Raw genomic sequence first — 19,531 nt, forward strand, 5'->3', positions numbered from 1 at the left:
TAAGGTATGATAAATACATGTATCACAAAAATGAAATCAAAATAAATAGCTAAATCTAATAAAGGTCGCTTAACCGATAAAGTTTGTGTTAACCCCTTAGTTTTATAGTTTTATAGGTCATAGTTTTCCTTCCCTCGTTTGCCTACCCCGGACTTGACTTTTTATGAGCAACTCGGCGGTTGTTTCTAGAAAAGCAGAGGACGCTTACCCTACCGGTGCACCTGGTCCATGCTACCAGTTTTTAGTGGAGTCCGAGTTGCTCATTTACTTTTGTTACTTCGTATGTATGATTTTAGTTACTTTATGTTCTTTGTTGTGTATGTCTGTTTTCCATGTCTGGTCTTTGTCCCTGGATTACATTCTTTTGATTACCGCTATAACCTTGGTTCCCTTGATTACTCCTTAACAAATGTTTAGGGCATTAATGTGAATAAAAAAATAGTTGGCAATAAACTTATTTGATTTTACGTTGTTCAATTTATTTTTTCTCCTTGTTTTGTTTCCTATTATTTTAAAGGATACATGTACCTTGTCTTTTGACGCCGACAACATAAACTTTAAGGATGACGGATGGTACGCAGCTGCACTGACAATAGAAGACTTTGCCCGAACACCAATGATAATCGGGAATAAAACTTATAACACAACAACTCCCATTTCAGCTGTTCCACTGCAGGTATATTACAAACAAATTAAGCCGTATTTGGATTTTATTCAGACACAAGGATGTTATAATGTTTTGTTTTAAGTTTTACACAAATCTTTATTAAGAGTAATATCATTTATTTATTTTGAACAGAGCAAAAAAGTCGATCTAAATCATTTTGTTATTTCTTTACAGTTTTTAATACATATTGTTAAGAAACCATTAGCTTGCAATTGGCGACCAATGTTTGTTCCACCTTCACCTGCTGAGGGGAGCCGTATACCTATTGCTGCCCACGCCAACGTTACAACAAAATTATATGCTTCAAACGTACGAAACAAAAAAGCTAAGTAAGTAGATTCGGTGTGTACTTAAATGAGGAAAAATAAAATTAAAAAACAAAGAAATAAGTAAAAAGGGGTGAAAGTAAAATGTCTCTGTCTTTAACGCAGTCTTGTATCCTCTTATTATTAACTGCGTCGCCAAAGGCGAAAGCAGGTCTAGGAGTTGGCTCACTCCGTCCGTCCGTCCTTTACACTACAGCCTTTCATCGCAACTCATCTGAAACTACTCAACAGAAATTCCTGAAACTTGATATGTAGCAAGAACACGATATGTAGTAAATTATCAGGGAGTTCTCTATTTGTATGGGAGTTATGCTCCTTTGAACTAAGTAATTTATTGCCCTTTGAACTTTAAACAATAACCGAAATTCATCATGTATCTGTAAAATTCTCAAATGAATGGTATGTAGCAAAAATACTATATGCAGTTGTGTATACTATCAGAGAATTTTGATTCTCTAATTTTCATGGGAGTTATTCCCCTTTGAACTTAGAGATATTTTCTGAAAATCACTATGTATCAGCTTGACATTGTAACTCCTCTTAAACCAACCAACATAATATCATAAAACTTGTTATGTCACAAGAACACCATATGTTGTTGTGCATATTTTCAGGAAATTTTGATTCGCTAATTTTTCATCGGAATCATGTCCTGTGTTTCCGTATCTCCGTCCGTCACACCTCCTCTGTTGTATTTTTACCAGCAAGCAGCTATAAATCACAGCTGCAGTGCGACGCAGGTCCAGACATGGATTGGGCTAGTTTGTTTCTACTTTTGAGCTAGTTTTTGTAACGATTCGGAAGTATCTAATAGCAACACTTCTTCTAAGATTGAATAATATCAATTGTAACAAAAATTAAAAAAAAGTGTATGCTATTTATGAAAAAATTCTAGCAAATGTTCTACAAAGTATAGTTATTTTATTTTGTCAAGTGTCACGGCAATATCTCTGACGAGCCTGCCTGGTATGACGTACACTGGTCCGTTTCCAGACAAATCCAGGCCTGAAGTTGTTTATTGGAGCCTTCAATGGAGCACGAAAGCTTCACAAAAAGGAGATAATATTCTTTGTGGAATGGCTGAAGATACATCAGGGTAATAATAAAAACAGTTTTAATTAATTAGAATTATCTGTTAAAATCAATAAAATCTATGACCTTTGTCTCGCTTGAATAATGAATAATTCTACATGTAAAAGTGGTCAATGCAATTCAAAACTCTGTTTGATTTATTTCAGCCAGCTAAGTAATACATATTGCTTCACCTACATGGCTTGGGGTAAGTGAAAGTTAAACGATCTATTTCTATAAGCCGTAGTTACTATCGTATATATGCTTAATGTGTGTGGCTGTACTCTGCGAATAAAAACTCCTTCATATCATCATATCCATATATATTTTTTGTTGAAATTGTTTTTCTTATTGTTTTTTTTTTTTTTTTAGTTTTTATGGTGACGGTCTATCCAAAATGTCTCAAAACATGCTCTGAATTTCAATGTTTATTTCGTTATTGACAAATACGCGAAAAATTCAAGACGTGTTTTATTTAGATACTGATCCATGTGCAAGTACACCTTGTCGTCATGGTGGGACTTGTAACAGAAGAGGGTCGACACAGAATTATGAGTGTATTCTGTCCTGGGTATACTGGCAATATGTGCAATACAGGTTCGTTCTTGTTTTCTTAGTCTAACCTTGCCTTTTTCACTTTTGTATATAAGAAACGTAAGCACTACTTGATGAGAATTATTGGTCACTCAGGTTTCAAAGATTTAAAAAAAATTAAGTTTTGAAATATTAACACCGTATATTTTCCCCAAAATATATTTAATATAATTGTTGGTGAACGCAAGTATTTAAAAATATTGACAAAGAACGGAGTGATTTAATGAGTGAGTATTTTGACAATTAGCAACGCAGGTGAAACATAGCAATGCATTGTCCTTGTATGAACCAACTTTGAACTAATACAAGAAAAACGTTAACAAATGTGTAGCGGTTATAACTATTAGTTCAATTTTTTAATCATAAAAAATCATCAAAGGTTACTTCTTAAATGATAAAAGATAATTTCTTTTTAACTTACGATTATATCACTTCTTATTCTTGTTCCTCAGAAACTGCACTCAGTAGGAAGAAAGAAACGAAAATTTGATAAATAGAATATTTGATGCGATTTTTTTTTTCAAATAAAGTATAAACGACATGCTGATATCAAATTTCTCTGTCGACAATACTCCTTTTTTCATATTTACGGAATTCAAGCCATTTTAGCAAGTTTTTCGAAGGGACGTAACCAACCAACATAAGACAACCTAGTTTAAAATGATTTATCGAATGGTTTCCAAGTACTTACCACTGCCCAAATAAATCTAATAGTCTACTACTGTTCATTGCTCAAATTGGACAGTGATCCTTTCTGTAGGTTAAGACGTTACTTCCCTTTGCTTAAAAAAAAAGAAATCAAAGTCGGGAATGTGGGAAGGGACTTTTGAATTATGTCAGTTAAAGAGACCGAACTATCTCACTTTAAAGATTCAATGTCTCAAAAAGGCTCAAAATTAATTATTGAATACTGTTCCATGTTATGTAAACTCTTCGGTTTTAGCTTTAGATAATGTTTACGCAATACCAACTGTAAACGTCTTACACGCAAGAAGAATGAACAGCATAGAGCGAGTGTTAATATTATGAGTCTTAATTATTCGGTGAAGATTATAAAACAATTTATTTTAGAAGTATTAAATATTTACTACTACCATAGTCTCTTGACTAAATGTTGTTTATTCACACCTTGTTCACAGAAATAGACGAATGTCAGTCTAACCCTTGTCTTCATGGTGGAACATGTACAGACCTGGTTAATAGTTACCGATGTACCTGTGAGCCAGGATATTCTGGAGATTCTTGTCATATAGGTATGCACCAGGAATGCAATAGTAAAATATATTTTTTTAAATAAAAAAATTAAATGTATATGTTAGAATGTTTGACTCGTATAAATGCTATTTGCAATAATTGAAAAGAAAAAAAATATTTCAATTCATCCTTTAAATTTCTGACGAATTGAGTATACATTTTTTACAGATATAGATGATTGTAGCAAAAATTCATGTGAACATGGTGGTACTTGTATTGATGGAGTCAACAGTTATACCTGCCAGTGTATTCCAGGATACTCTGGTCATGAATGTCAAACAGATTTTTTATCATAGTGTTTTTATTGGGGACAAGTAGTGACTAACCACTTTATATTTCATTGGATATCTCGGAATATCATGTTGAAATTGATGTTAAAATTTTTAAGTAGATTCAGTAGAAAGATCTTCTGATTTTGTGAAGCTTTTATTAAAGCGATATGGTAGCATATCTATATTAATAATGTTATAACATGTTAGTGTATTGTTGAAATGTAAAAGTTGAAAATATGTTTTTCATATATTTTAAGATATTGACGAGTGTGCAAGCACCCCTTGTAAAAATGGCGGAAACTGTACAGATCAAATCAATGGTTATATGTGTCAGTGTGAGCCGGGATATTCGGGAGTACATTGTAAAATAGGTTAGAATATGAAAAACTATATAGCTGTGTTGCTATTTCCACATTACAAATTAAAACATTAATTAAATCATCTCGACCATAAACTTACATGTATATAAAGCTTCACACAAGTATTGAAGTAAAACATGTTTGCCAGGCCATTAAAAATCCATCCAGTATATCTAGATATGTACATGTAAAAATATGCTTATGAACACATACTATATGTATAAAGACATAAAGTGTGTGAAAATGGTTTGAGTAATTTGCATTTATTCTGTCAGAAGGCAAAAAAGGTAAAACTGAACAATTCAGTATAATTTATTTAAATCAATTTTGTAAATTTTATAAATGAACAACCCAGACTCAACTAAAACTGGGAAAATGGACCGGATGTACCGGTTAGGGTAATGGTAAGTTTCCTCTACATATTTAGAAACTCTTATCATGTTACTGATAAATTATTACGATGGGTATCAGCTTAAATGGTTAATAGCCTTTTATATTTTTTCATTTTCATAATTTTTTCAGTGACAATTTGAGAGAAATATGTATATCAAGCCGACTAAAGTGAAAACAAAAGAATATTGAATGTCTAAAAAAACAACAGCGATGTGTTAACCTCTAAAAAGTAAACCGATAATACCACACAAGTTTTTTTTTATTTTATTTTATTTTTTTAGATGAAAATGAATGTGTCAGTAGCCCATGTATTCATGGACAGTGTAAAGATTTGGTGAATGGATATCGATGTGACTGTAAAGCTGGATATAGTGGAACAAACTGTAACATTGGTTTGTAGACACCGTTTTGAGATGAAATTAACATATTTCAATCATATTTATTGCAAATTTCGATAGGCTGTGCATGTGGCTCAAGGAGTAACCTCTTATCAGCAGCATAATAACCAAATATATTGGAAGATTGAAATCAAAATATTAATAGTATACAAGAAATATTCGATGTGCTGTACACGTGTTGTCGGTGTTTCTTTGTGTCTTTCAAAGTTCTATGAACTGTAAACGCTTTTAACGTTCGGATAAGATTTGAAGATCGAAATAAATATTACGAACGTCCTTTTTATTTCATTATCTCTCTTAATTTTATCCTTCTTCATAAAAATGTGTCAGTGTTATAAAATTAATTAATGGCTTTAACGCCCGTTTAATCTTTGCTAAGCTGTTTATGCCTCTAAAATTTATTAGCCATGTAACATATACTGAACTAATTGGACATATACTTACGCATCTCAATACTGACCGTATAAGAATAACGTATATTTCCCAAACAGCTTGTCGCAGTTATTTAAAAAAATGAATAATTGTTTACTATCTGTTTAAATATTTCGTGACCAAAATGTATATTATATGAAAACTCATGTACTAAATATTAAGTAAAATGCAAAAAACTGAATATGTATAGAATTGTATTATACCAATTCAACAAGTAGGAGGAAGATAACCGAAATTGAACAAATTCAGTATAATTTATTCAGATTAGTCTTGTGATACAGTTCTACGAATATTGTACCATCATTTAAGTTATATCTTGGAAATGCACTGAGTAAGACATTTTGACTACCAAGCATGAGATCTAGTGGTAATATTAAAGATACAAATAAAAACAAATTCTGTGACAACACAATACCGGTAAAACCAAAGAAAGCACTTAAAGATGCCATTGAGGTGCACTGTTACGTAAACAACATAGACCCAGTCTGTAGTAATTAAAAATTTCAAGTTGAAACTTGTTTGAAAGATTTATTGAACACATATTAAATCATCGATATTAAAAAGAAGAACATTGCTATTTATAAAGAATGAAACTATTTAGATGTGACTTCGGGATGTTAGACTCTATGTTTATTTAATATTAATACAGAAACAAGTGTATGTACCAAACAATATTAACGTTGAAACTATTAACAAGATAAATAATGTGTAGTTGGAATCGTCGCTATAGTTTTTTTTGTTTATTTGTTTAGATGTTGACGAATGTGCATCACAGCCCTGTCAGAACGGAAGTACTTGTAAAGATGGGATAAATGGATTTACTTGTATATGTACTAGTAGAGCCTGTAAACATAGTAAAATCTAAAGTTGAATTTTAATAAAATAATGTCATTTTTTTTTGTTTATGAAGAAAAAGCCTCAATTGCATGGTGCACTCTAAATATCTCGTTAGGTTTGCCAAAAAAATTGCTCACTCCTTGTTAAATTTCAATTTAACAAGATACTCGATAAACAACGTCAATTACTAAACAATCACATGGTAAAATTACACCTATGAAATAGAACGAAAAAATATTAACCAACCAGACCATGTTAGAGATAAACTATCGTTATATCAAGTGCCGATAACACTGTTGGTCACTTAAGTTGCAAAAAATACGATTTTTTAGTTTCGATATACTTTCATCTCATAGTTTCGATATGTTTTTCATGAGATTATAAATTTGTGAGCGCATGTATCAATAATTGTACTCATGAGTGCATAGAACGTTGTTATATAACAAGTATTTCCACCATTATTAACACAAGGTAAAATACAGAAATTTATTGTCCTGATATTAACAATCCTCCAACAAATACGAGACATTAACAAATAATGTGCATTAGTTATACCTTTAAGTTCAATTTCGTTTTAGAAGCAGATAATTGAATTGTTTTCATAGATAATTTCTTTCTAATTTTTGCACAATTATATATGCACAAGAATATATAATACCAATTAGAAACGTCTTACATGCACAAAGAATGAAAGGCGCGAATGTAGACACTGTGTGCTGTCTCATTTAGTGAAGGTGTTTATTAACTGTTAATTTATAAAAAAAAAAAAAAAAACCGAATAAGTACCATTTTCTAATAGATTATTTGAAATAAATACTGTAATATGATTGGTTAAAATAATTTTGTTATATCTCAATGGATAAAAAAATATTGATACGCTCCTATTCAGTTAAACTTCGAGCTATTTTTCTCATGTTTAAAGATGAAAATATGTTTTAAAATTTATGTATAAGAATTGACTATGACAAAAATTTTGCACTTCGCGCAATAAACAATATGCACATGGAAAATTTGTTATTTTTCAATAGACAAACTTTTTATTACTGCCAGTTCTTAATTGAAAAAGTGTTAAAACGTCATACCTTGTTTTCAGAAATAAACGAATGTCAATCTAACCCTTGTTTTCATGGAGGAACCTGCACAGACTTGGTTAATAGTTACCGATGCACCTGTAACCCAGGATATTCCGGCGATTCTTGTCAGATAGGTTTGATTTTTTTATATACATTATACACACGATTTTTGGAAAACGATCCGGACCAAACTGGATGGTTTTTTTTTCACTTTTCTAGTACAATGGAAACCATTTAACACCAGGAACACGATTGTTTAATATTTACAAAAATAAAATTTCAATGTATCTGTTGGAATGTTTTATTTCGTATAAATATAAGGTCAACAGCTGTGTGCAATTTTTGAAAAGAAAAAAATATATATTTCAATTTACCCTTCATAACTATGACAGATAAGTTAAGTATTAACCTTTATTACAGATATAGACGATTGTAGCGACAAACCATGTGACCATGCTGGTACCTGCATAGATGGAGTGAACAGTTTTACCTGTCAGTGCGTTCCAGGGTACTCTGGTCATAAATGTCAAACAGGTTTTTTATAGTATTTTTTACTGAAAAAGGCAGCGATTATTCTCTACATATTTAAACCGTATCTTAGAATTGTATTTGCAATTGATGTTTCAAATTTTGAATAGATTCACAAGTTATAAAAATATTTTATTTTGTACACTTTTTGTTGATTGGATTGATATTACAGTACCTGTGATGCAAATAAAGTTAAAACGAGTGTATTTAAAAAGTGTAGCCATAAACCCCAAAGTGAAAAAGGAGAAAGTATAGTTTTATGTATTTTAGATATTGACGAGTGTGCAAGCATTCCGTGTCAAAACGGTGGAAACTGTATAGATCAAATCAATGGTTATGTGTGTACATGTAGGCCAGGATACTCAGGATTAAATTGTATAATAGGTAGAACAAATTTTGATATAGAAACATAAATATAAATGTGTTGCTACATTGTGCTATGTTCATGACAATACAACACAAAGAACACAAAAGAAAACACTACATAGATGCAATTAAGGTGCGCAGTGCTGTACCCATTACTGACCAGTCCTATTTAGTAAACATAAAAATGAAAGGTGAAACTTATTAAAGTTACAACCACACTTAAATGATAAATCCAGAGAAATAGATGACGAAGAATTGTTTGACTGAATGATTCTTTTTTATTGTTTATTTGCTTTTGACAGGAGTGGTTTTCAACAAACAGAGGAAGACGAAAAAAGATAAGTTCAACAACTGTTTCTCGTCTAAAAGTGTTCTAACAGTCCTCGCAGTACAAATATTAGTTTTGTTCAGTCTGATAATAATTCTTGTAGTCCTTTTTGATAAGATTCGAAAGACAAAGAACAAAATTGCGATGAAACAAGAACAAATTACGTTCGAAAAGTAGTATAAAAACTGCTTACAATGTTGTTTTACTAAGTTTAAAATGTTGTATTATTTTCTGAGTGTTTGAGTTAATCTGAATTCAAAATATTTAAAAAAAAACTTCATATTTGATTATTCTCATAATAAAAAGTTTTGTTGTTTGTTGGGGTTTAACGTCCGAGCAGCAATATTTCAGCTATATTCAGGCGATGAACATGAAATTGATGAGAAAATGATCATGAAATGATGAAATGAAAAAGGGATGGGACAAAAGGACAATGGGATCGACAAATTTTAATTGCCACTGGAAATAGGGAGAGGTGGGTAGGGTCGGGCAATTTAGCCTCCTGTGGCGGAGCCCTATGGTTCCTACTCCGGGAAAATACCACAGTAGGGTTATTTAACGTGCGAGGAACGTGGCATCTTTCCCAACACGGTGCACCACTATGGTTTGGGGTCAGGTTTTCCGTATTATAGCCTGACAACCCCAGCATGTAACACGCCAGGGGTACCCCATTCCACCTCCTGAGGAACACATCCCAGTTGCTCTGTGAGCAGAGCGCCCTAGCCCCCGGCTAGGGTTTTGAGCACTATTTAGTCGCCTTTTACGACAAGCCTAGCGCTGCTGCAGGCCTATTCTTTTAACACCCGGACTTGCACGGGGCCATAATAAAAAGGAAATACAAGTTTTGGTTCGTTTTTTTGGTATTTAGGAAAAAAGCTTTTTGTTTTTTTTTTAAATCATACGTTTGATGTGACCAATGTTTACGTAGAAATCTTTATAAAAATTAGACAGAAGGTTTTTCCTGTCTGTAAGTAAAACCCCAACTAATTCACTTTATTTCTAATTTAGGAACAGTTACAGACTACATAACCAGTCTAAGTTTTATTAGGTTGTTGCACCTTTGTTTTAAAGATTATAAAGATTGTACATGAAGTTGACACAATGCAAAAGATATAGTTCGTGATTTTTCATGATTTTAGTAGTGGTAAATTACGATTGCCTCCTAAATACAGCTCAGTATGCATAAAGGTTGAATTAAAAATATGGCGTATAAAATAAAAAAAAAAACATCGTTTGTTCGGTGGTTCTCATTTTACCATGAATAATCTCTCTATATATTTCAACCAGAAATAGTATAAACATGCACTTCCAAAATATTAACAAAACACATACGATAAAACAATTTAAGATTTAAAAAATATATATAAAGATACGAAACATAATTATATTTTATATAAAACAATCCCTAATAATACAATGCTTTGATAGTTATTTTCATTTCAAAGAATCTGCACAATCAAATGATTCTTAATGCAACGTAGAAAACATAACTATTTATAATTGAAAACCGTATTTATTGAACCGTCTCAGAAGTATAGATTTCCTGTCCTCTTTCGACTACATCGGACTTGACTTTTTTATAAGTAGTTCGATGGGTGTTTCTAGAAAAGCAGAAGACGCTTACCTTACCGATGCACCTGGTTCATGGTCTCAGTTTTTAGTTTTTAGTACGAGTTGCTCATTTACTTTTGTTGCTTTATACGTATTATTTTGGTACCTTTACGTTCTTTGTTGTGTGTGTCTGTTTACAATGTCTGGTCTTTGTCCCTGGATTACATACGGTTGATTTCGCTAGAATCTTGGTGTTATTGATTACTGTTACTGAGTCGTTTGTGCGATATTTGTATTGAGAGAATTCAAAAGTCCTTATTTAATGAATTTTGACTATAAAAGTCAACAAATTCAACGATTCAGAAGTTTCAATTGTGATACTAATAAAAAAAAATAACAACTTGACACTCTTAATCAAACATACAAACACGCAATGGCATTGACAATCTTAATCCATGGTTAATATTATTTTAAACGACCGTAGGATCGCTCAAAATATAGGCTCAGGTATGCACAATATATGAGTAAATTGCCGCTAATGAAATGGACTAAAATAAAGAATTGAAATTATCTTAATTAAATTCATTCTTGTACAAAGACAGGGAAAGTAATTAGAAAGAAATACTAAAGAGATTTTCTCAAATTTGAATATAAGAACATATAAACGTAAATACATAACGTCATATAAGCTCAGCCAACCAAAAGACCAGGGTTGTCACTGGTGACCCGGGGGTATATATGAGAGAAACCTGTGGAACGAAAATTTTACCCGGGCTTCCAGGTCAGTGAAATATGTGTACATAACATGCATTTCAACAAACACTGTAAGTGTGATTGTACATTTCTTGATTTTCGGTTACCAGAGGTTTATCTATATATGTTTGTTCAGTTTATTTAGTCGGACTTATAGGTTTAAAGAATCGGAATATTAAACTGTGGATTATTTAAAAATTCTAACTATTTCTAACTTATCAAACCATTTTCTATCGCTTTAAATAATATATTTGACTACAACGATGACGAACCACATTGTATTTTATCAAAATGTGAAATTAAAAATTGCAAAACAAGCAAAATTCTTTTAACTGACTCTTTCGTCACTAGTACCTTTACGAACAAAACCTTTCAAACAAGAAAAGAAGTCATGATGACTTAAGTTGCAAATCGACAAACTTAACCTACGGTTACAACTTATCAGTCTAGTATATGTCGGTGAAACACAAGAGCGATTACACAAACGGAAGCGGTCATCGTTCGGGATTTAATACAACCAAATTTCCATCAGTTAATCAGCATTTTAATCAATAGATCATTCAGTCCTCTCTATGAAAGTTCTCATTCTTGAAAAAAATATATCATCCAACAAACAGTTATGTCTTTAGTAAAAGCTATCGCAGGGAAAGGGAGGATTCGCAGACTACGTACTGCAATACCTTACGGGTGCAATGACAACATCAAAAGTATAGGAAACCTTTCAAGCCAATATAACAATAGGATAAATGTGATGAATTTATTTCACAAAAATCGAAGACGGATTAGAAATCATGGCCATTGCTACTATACCTCACCTAAAATACATGATGTCTCCATAGATGGTCTTCTTCCTTTCTATAATATGGATAAAAGAAGACATTGATTCTCTGTCAAAGTGGATTAAGGCTGCGAGGTCTTAAATTTTAAAACGGGTGAATGTTTCAAGTAGAAAAATGTGTGTCAATGCTACATCAATTTTCAAAGATCCAGATGAAGTAAACACAAACATTGTTTACTATACATGACAAATATGTTGTCATACCAGCAGAGAAATCCCAAAACAACATTGTATTGTCTGTATAACGTATTACATCCAATATCAGAGGTAGACGTAGAAAATAATAGCAGTTATAAGACCTATACTGGTACCACATTCTCCAAAGGAGATAGTGGAAACCATAAATCTGTGCTATCCTCTTTTAATCTCTCTACCAAAGACGATAATTGTCTCAACCGTCTATGTACTAGATTCCTAAACTCCACAAGAATTCATACAAACATAGCTGGATCTGCAAATTGTACCACAAAACCTCTTTCAAAACTTTTAATTTCTATACTCACAACTGTCAAAGAGGGTCTCCAGTCCTACCATGACACTTGTTACTCCTGTAGTGGTATTAATTCAAGGTGGATCATGAAAAATTCGAAAGATCTCCTGAAAACTCTCAATTCAAGATTATTATCAGAATACAATAGCATTAAATCTATGATTTTTATAAACTCTTTATATTTCTATTCCCCATACTGAGTTAAAATTTCGGCTCAAAAACATTATACATCGTTCTTACTCAAAAAAGACGGTACACCTAGAAATATGTAGTTTTGGTGGAGATTCCTCATACTTTGTATAAAAACAGTATCTTCCAAATACAAAGAAGAAATTTAAAAAAAAAATGAAATTCTTGATCGACAACATATGTGCCCAGTATGGTGAACGCCTTTTTCAACAAATGGTCGGCATTCCAAAGGGAACAAATTGTGCTCCTTTACTTGATGACCTATTCTTTCAGTCTTATGAGGCTGACTGTATAGCTGATTTGATTAAAAGGAGGAAAATCAATCAGCTAGATCCTTTAATCTCACTTTCCGCAAGTAAAGGTGAGGTATTATCATTAAACAATCCTAGTTCTTTGGGACTTTATATATCGCATCTACCCAACAGAACTTGAGATAAAAGATACGTTAGACACTGTGAAGTCAGCCTCATCTCTTGACCTACACTTTGAGATCGATAGTAAAGGAAAACTATTGACCAGACTATACGACAAACGCAATGACTTTTCATTCCGCATTGTCAACTTTAATTTCATCTGTGGCAAGATCCTTTCAGCACCTGTGTATGCATTTTTCATATCACAATTCATACGTTATGCCAGAGCTTGCCGTAATAACGCAGACTTATTGTATCGCGCTAGACTTAATACAATTAGGTTTCTGGAATAGGGTTATGTTGCTACAAGATTGAAGTCATCACTACAGAAGTTTTAACGTCGTCATTATGAAGTCATGGATGGACACAGTATATCCATATGCAACATGAATGAATGAAAAATGAATTATTCAATGTGTCATAGTTTTCCTTTCCTCTTTCGTCTACCCTTGACTTGACTTTTTATGAACAACTCGGGGGATGTTTCTAGAAAAGCAGAGAACGCTTACCCTAACGGTGCACCTGGTCCATGCTCCTAGTTCTTAGTGGAGTCCGAGTTGTCCCTGTATTACATTGTTTTGATTCCGCTAGATACTTGGTTCCCTTGATTACTCTTTTAATGAAACATACGAATCTTTTTTTAATATTTGAGTTTGAGTATGAACAGGCGGTAAAGTCGTATTATTTCACGACTAAATTTAGAAGTGTAGCGTGAATATACGTATAAATAGAAAGATAGCGTCAATGTATTTAAAAATAGAAACAAGGCTTCATGTACGTGGGACATCCTTTGCATCACGTGATCATAGTTATTTTTTCTTACAGTGTAATACCTGTTTTAGATATCATACATAACTATACGTAAGTTCGAAGCAATATTATTCTAAAGTGTTGTTTTTGATTTGATATAATTTAATGATTTTGCCGATTTTCATTCGCTTGAATTTATTTGTTCAAGTTTGTTCTATCTACATACTTTGAAGAAATAAGCGTGAAATGTTTACAGAAACAGTGTTAAGTATATTCATAGTCTACATTTGTTTAATTTTATCTGTTATTGGAACACATTTCAGAGGTGGAACTATCAGTTGGAAAAGTATTGGAGGTTATGATGTGAGCATGTAATAACAATCAAGCTTAAAAAGGATAAGGAAGCGAGTTTATGGTTCATAGAAGACATTTTTTATTTGTTTTAACTAATATGTATATACATAGTTGATGAATAAATATGAAAATTCTAAAAACTGGGGAAAGAAGAAAAAGGTAAAAAAAAAATTTTGATATATATTACTTCACGGAAAAGTTAACAGGTTTTTATCATAGGGGCAAGACACAAACATGACTAAGACCACATTGTGTATTATAATGACATGTTATATGAGAATCATGAAAATCCCGGATTCTGATTGGTCGGTAGTAGGTTATTTAAACACATTTTTAAGATTTCAGTTATTATTACAGCTGTCGGGGTACATGCATAAAAAATGTTCTACATCCACTAAGGCATTTGTCAAAACGTATAAATACTATTTTGATCATCGCGAGAATTTATTAGGTCTTATGTCTTATCGCTCAAAGTAACATAAATTGATTTTCGGTGTAATTAATCTGATTTATGATATAGATATCAGTGAATTATCGAATGTTCCCCTGCGTAATCTATTTCGATAATCCACAATGTGAAATAAATCGGGTAATTTCACGTGCGAACTTTCTCCCGCAAAAAAACTTCACAATACGAATATCAAATCCGCCGATCACAAAACTAAAAGTTTATCTTAAAAAAGATATCAATCAACTATGGAGAAAATATATATTATAATTAAACAGGATAATCAATCGGTTATTGCGAGTAATAAAAACATAGTTATTCGTGCCAAGAACGCTTGAAGGTTAAATTATTGCTCGAACAAGTTCCTCACAATCATTAAATTAGGGCTATGGTCATGTTTGGGTTATTTACTCTCCACGATTATTTATCTTATATGTGTTCATAATGGAATTATTTTAATCACAAATACACATCTCTAATACGACACATAAAAATCACGTTATGTTTTAGTGTGCAATCGTATGTGTTTCGTTTGTGATGTATCTTAAGACAATGTAGAAAAGAAATTTGATTCTAAAATTGACTGATTAATGAATGAAAAATTCAAGAATTTCATTTCTTTTTATTTTCACCACGGTATTTCAGGACACAAAAATCGAAATTACTGGAAACCCTTTATTATGGCTATATCACTACATCATGCTTACGCACTGTAAAATTTTCATCCACTCTTTGATATAAGCCGTCATGTGTCTAATTTTAAACATCGTTTTAAGAGATATTTCATTCGCTTGCAATACAATAAGTTTTCTTACAGTTTTCTATAGTATCCCTAAAAAAGAAAAAAAGTATCATTTTTCAGACAATGAGGATGTTCAGAACAAAAGATAGGCCAATACGTTAACGGTAGCTTTATAGGTGATAAAGAATGGAAATGCGTAAATGGATGTGGTTCGCACCATTTATTGGTCCAGTATTTTACATGTGCACAGCTGCTGCTAAAACCTAAAATTGGGAACAAGGAGAAAACACATTTACATATGAGTTTATTAGCACTGGACCGTTTACGGTCAGGTATCACAATACTACCTGATATATTGAGAAGTTGAGAAAATGTGAAGCAATATATAATATTTGATCAAAACGAAAACAAACGAATATTGTGCTTCTTACTTATTCAAATAAAGATCTTAAAAGGTACAATGTCGATTGAAATAGAAAATCATTTTATATGAGGGTACTGCCAAGGAAGTTTCTTAAAGAGGGGTATTTCAGTCTTTCTTGTTACCATTTCTACAAATGTGGTATGATTTTATCTTATTTCAAGTGACAATATGAATTTTTTTATCTCACAGACAAGACCAAAAATTATTACTTATCAGATTAAAAACCAACATAAAACTTGATGCTTACCGAGTTTACTTACTTGCTATATTGCTATAAGTTCAAGACACTCTAACCCTTCTTAAACTTTCAGGCGTTTGTGGAAGTTCACATTGCAAGGGCTTTACCAGTAAATGTGTTCTATTATATTGTCTACATTGTGTTTATCTAAATTGCCTGTCAATCTGCTTCCGGTTTTAACATTAGGATTCATATGTCTTTGCAATTGTCCTTCTTTTTATATCGCTACCAATTTGAGCTTATTTCTAGTTATACAGGAGCTATTAGGATGCGACTGTCAGTTCCCTATAAGTTTGACGGAGCATGGAACCTTTCGACTATAGTTGATATAAATACTCGAAGTGATACTAACCAGTCAAACAGCAGCCCAATAACGGTTAGCAAACCACTTTACTCGTAAGTCCATGTATTTATTCGTCAATGATACACTTCTATAACATATCATCAAAAATACAAGCATTTTGTATAAACAATTAAGGGTATAACCGCAATCATCGAACTAATAAACCCTATGCAATAGTCAAAAATGGCAATAACAAGGCAAAAACCGGAATGTTAAAAACCACCGCAATAGACTTGACATGGTACAAGCATTCCCAAGTATATTTATTGCTGATTTTGTACACCACAAACATGTTGTATACAACAATTGTCTTGACTTATAAATTTAAACAACAAATATTTACATTGTAAGTAATTATAGTTTACAGTTTGAATGTCAACACAAAATCATTATTCCTATGACTGATCCAGATGGTGACGACGTGAGATGTCGATGGGCCAACGGTGACGAATGTCACTCAGTCTGTGATAACGTTCCCGAGGCTACATTAGATGAGGTACTGATGATGATTTCAAATCTGTTTATAATTCGATGTTTATATCTTATATCACTAGACCAAATTTTTGTTTCCTGTATAATTTGTTAATTAAATGAAAACTGATTTTTAAAGGAAAGCATAATTGACCTAATGAACACTGCAATAATTGTCGGGGCCAAACATATGACTCACTAGGGAGAACAACTCTATGCAAAACTATCCTATTAGCCCCATATAATGTTCATTCGGCCGTTGGAGAGAGATGTAACTATGTGGACCATTAAATGAGAAAAAGTGACTATAGGATAAGTATTTACATTGCAAATATTTCGTCGAAACGCAATCCTTGACATTTGCAATCATTGAATAACTTTGCGATTTTTTTTATAAGAATGATTCGTGATCATGCTCCGAAATCTTCAAATTATGTTAAGTAAAAATACACGCCGTCACACGGAATTGATAAATGTTTTAGGATACATGTACTTTATCATTTAATGCCGATAAATCCAACTTTACGGATGATTGATGGTATGTTGCAGCACTAACAATAGAGGACTACCCACAAAAAGTAATGTCTGCTGGAAATATCACTTACAATAACACAACTCCAATATTATCTATTCCACTACAGGTACTTCACCGTCTTTTATCTGAGTATTGTTCGACAAATAGGACGTTTATAATCAATTTACCTATTAGTTTGATATACTGCTGATGATATGAAACCTTATACTGAAACAAAACAAGCCTATATCAAAATGTTTACCACTAATATTTTGAATATGATCTTCCTACATATTTGATTTTAATGCTGCTGATGAGAAGTTACTCCTTGAAACACGTGTACAGCATGTCGAAATTTACAATATATGAAACTGGTATTTTTGTATTATTGAAAAGCGTGTACAGCGTACCGGTTAAAGCAATATTAGTATTTGTGCCATTTAACAACCTATTGATCAATGTCACTGCTGGTTACTATAGGTACTCACTAACCAAAGAGTCAGACTTGTCTGACCCGATTTAAACAATTGATTTTGCACCGCAATTATCAGTATTATATAATTCAAAACTACCGAAATACTAAAGCTTTATTCAGTGCTTTTTGTAGAAATTCTCGGTGCTGGATTTTGCTTTCTATTTCGATATATCTGGTTTGAGTTCTTCTTGTTGACAAAAGATTTTGGGATTGAAATCTTCCAATGTTTTTATTGTAATACTGATAATGAGAGGTTACTCCTTCAAACACGTTAACGGCATTACGTATTTAGCAATATTCATTTAAGTGTTACTTTTATATCTACAGTAAGTTGTCGAATCATAAATCAAACAATGACAATAACAAACGTTTTATTGTCTTAATAAATTGATGATATTTTATCTATAGTTTCTAATACATGTGGTAAAAAAAGCCGCTTGGATGCAACCAAAGACCTATATTTGTTTCTCCCACGCCATCTAACGGTAGCTACATAACCATACCAACCCACGATAGCATCGATACAAAACTTTATGCATCAAATGAACGGAATCTCAACGCCACGTAAGTTGTATTTATAAAGGATTTCTTTTAAGTAACCATTAACTTATAAATAAAAATGAAAAAATTGTAAGGTGAGTTTCCCCGACCCTACGATAAACATGAAAAAAATATCTTATGTAAGTAGATGGTTAATAATTGTTTTCATCAGTTATTAAATGCATATTAACATTAGTGCTTTTATTGCACAACCTGTAAACCTAAAGTTAAATTCTTCGGCTTTTGTTTTTCATCGGCATACATTTCGCAAAAACATTTCGAATGGGACTTTTTAAAGAATATTCATTTGATACTGTATCTTAAATTTCAAGATTTCCACTTTGAAATATTGTCAGTTATCATAATTGCGAACTTTATTATCTAGAGTAACATCTTTATCACTGACAAGCCCCCCTGGAATGACATACACAGGGCCGTTCCAAGCACCTTCCAGACCCGGTGTTGTATACTGGACTCTAAATTGGACACCGACCGCAACACAAAAGGGATATAACATACTCTGTGGCATGACTGAAGATAGTGCGGGGTACACATATAACAGACAGTTCATTTTTTACCTTGACTAATATTGATTCATGTCTATAGAAATTATCTATTGCAAAACATGCTTCATTTCCATTTTCATTTATTTGACAGCTGTAAGTTTAAATTGATAGTTGAAATGGACTTTTAAGAAAAACTGTATTCAACCATCAATAGTTTTCATATTTTCCATTTATTCTGCGTGTCATCTTAAGGTAGAGAAATAATAGTGAATAATATAAATTAACATAAATTGTACAATATTAGTAATTTGCAAATCTAACATAAGCCGAAGCTCTTACACTTGAATGGCATCATGCACCAAAAAGCATAAATTTCACATATATATTGAGTAATGTACATTTTTTTCTGCATTTGTGAAATAACAATTTGAACATCTATACATTCATCATTTGCCTTCATCAAAGCCACAAAAAATTAGAGTTGAATCTTCTCGAGATAATTTTTCATCAATTATCCTAAAAATCATACGTTCGTGTTTTGTGTGTTGTTTATGTTATTTTTGTTATTTTGTTTGTTTATGTATTTCTGTTTGT

The 19,531-nt window shown here is 32.1% G+C and overlaps 2 protein-coding genes across 2 annotated transcripts; both read left to right on the plus strand.

The window, feature by feature from the left end:
* Positions 1 to 2,230: 2,230 nt before the first annotated feature.
* LOC148625619 (protein crumbs homolog 1-like) lies at positions 2,231 to 4,208 on the plus strand. Its single transcript, XM_088571062.1, has 4 exons — positions 2,231 to 2,272; positions 2,544 to 2,661; positions 3,798 to 3,911; positions 4,081 to 4,208. Exons 2-4 carry the CDS (start codon positions 2,577 to 2,579, stop codon positions 4,206 to 4,208), a joined length of 327 nt encoding a protein of 108 aa, XP_088427188.1. The 5' UTR covers positions 2,231 to 2,272; positions 2,544 to 2,576.
* Positions 4,209 to 4,445: 237 nt separating this feature from the next.
* LOC148625620 (protein crumbs homolog 1-like) lies at positions 4,446 to 6,707 on the plus strand. Its single transcript, XM_088569256.1, has 3 exons — positions 4,446 to 4,555; positions 5,218 to 5,328; positions 6,519 to 6,707. Exons 1-3 carry the CDS (start codon positions 4,510 to 4,512, stop codon positions 6,629 to 6,631), a joined length of 270 nt encoding a protein of 89 aa, XP_088425382.1. The 5' UTR covers positions 4,446 to 4,509; the 3' UTR covers positions 6,632 to 6,707.
* Positions 6,708 to 19,531: the final 12,824 nt, after the last annotated feature.

Source organism: Perna viridis, chromosome 2, assembly GCF_037379345.1.
Source record: "Perna viridis isolate PV_CMFRI_1.1 ecotype Kerala chromosome 2, ASM3737934v1, whole genome shotgun sequence".
Classification (NCBI taxonomy): Eukaryota; Metazoa; Mollusca; class Bivalvia; order Mytilida; family Mytilidae; genus Perna; species Perna viridis.

What these genes read in the sequence shown, in the direction of transcription:
- LOC148625620 (XM_088569256.1), top strand. Translation starts at nt 4,510, where the DNA reads ATGTGTCAGTGTGAGCCGGGATATTCGGGAGTACATTGTAAAATAG. An exon ending in GGGAGTACATTGTAAAATAG is followed by an intron (nt 4,556 to 5,217) that starts GTTAGAATATGA and finishes TTATTTTTTTAG; the next exon opens with ATGAAAATGAATGTGTCAGT. An exon ending in TGGAACAAACTGTAACATTG is followed by an intron (nt 5,329 to 6,518) that starts GTTTGTAGACAC and finishes TTATTTGTTTAG; the next exon opens with ATGTTGACGAATGTGCATCA.
- LOC148625619 (XM_088571062.1), top strand. Translation starts at nt 2,577, where the DNA reads ATGGTGGGACTTGTAACAGAAGAGGGTCGACACAGAATTATGAGTGTA. An exon ending in TGGCAATATGTGCAATACAG is followed by an intron (nt 2,662 to 3,797) that starts GTTCGTTCTTGT and finishes CCTTGTTCACAG; the next exon opens with AAATAGACGAATGTCAGTCT. An exon ending in TGGAGATTCTTGTCATATAG is followed by an intron (nt 3,912 to 4,080) that starts GTATGCACCAGG and finishes CATTTTTTACAG; the next exon opens with ATATAGATGATTGTAGCAAA.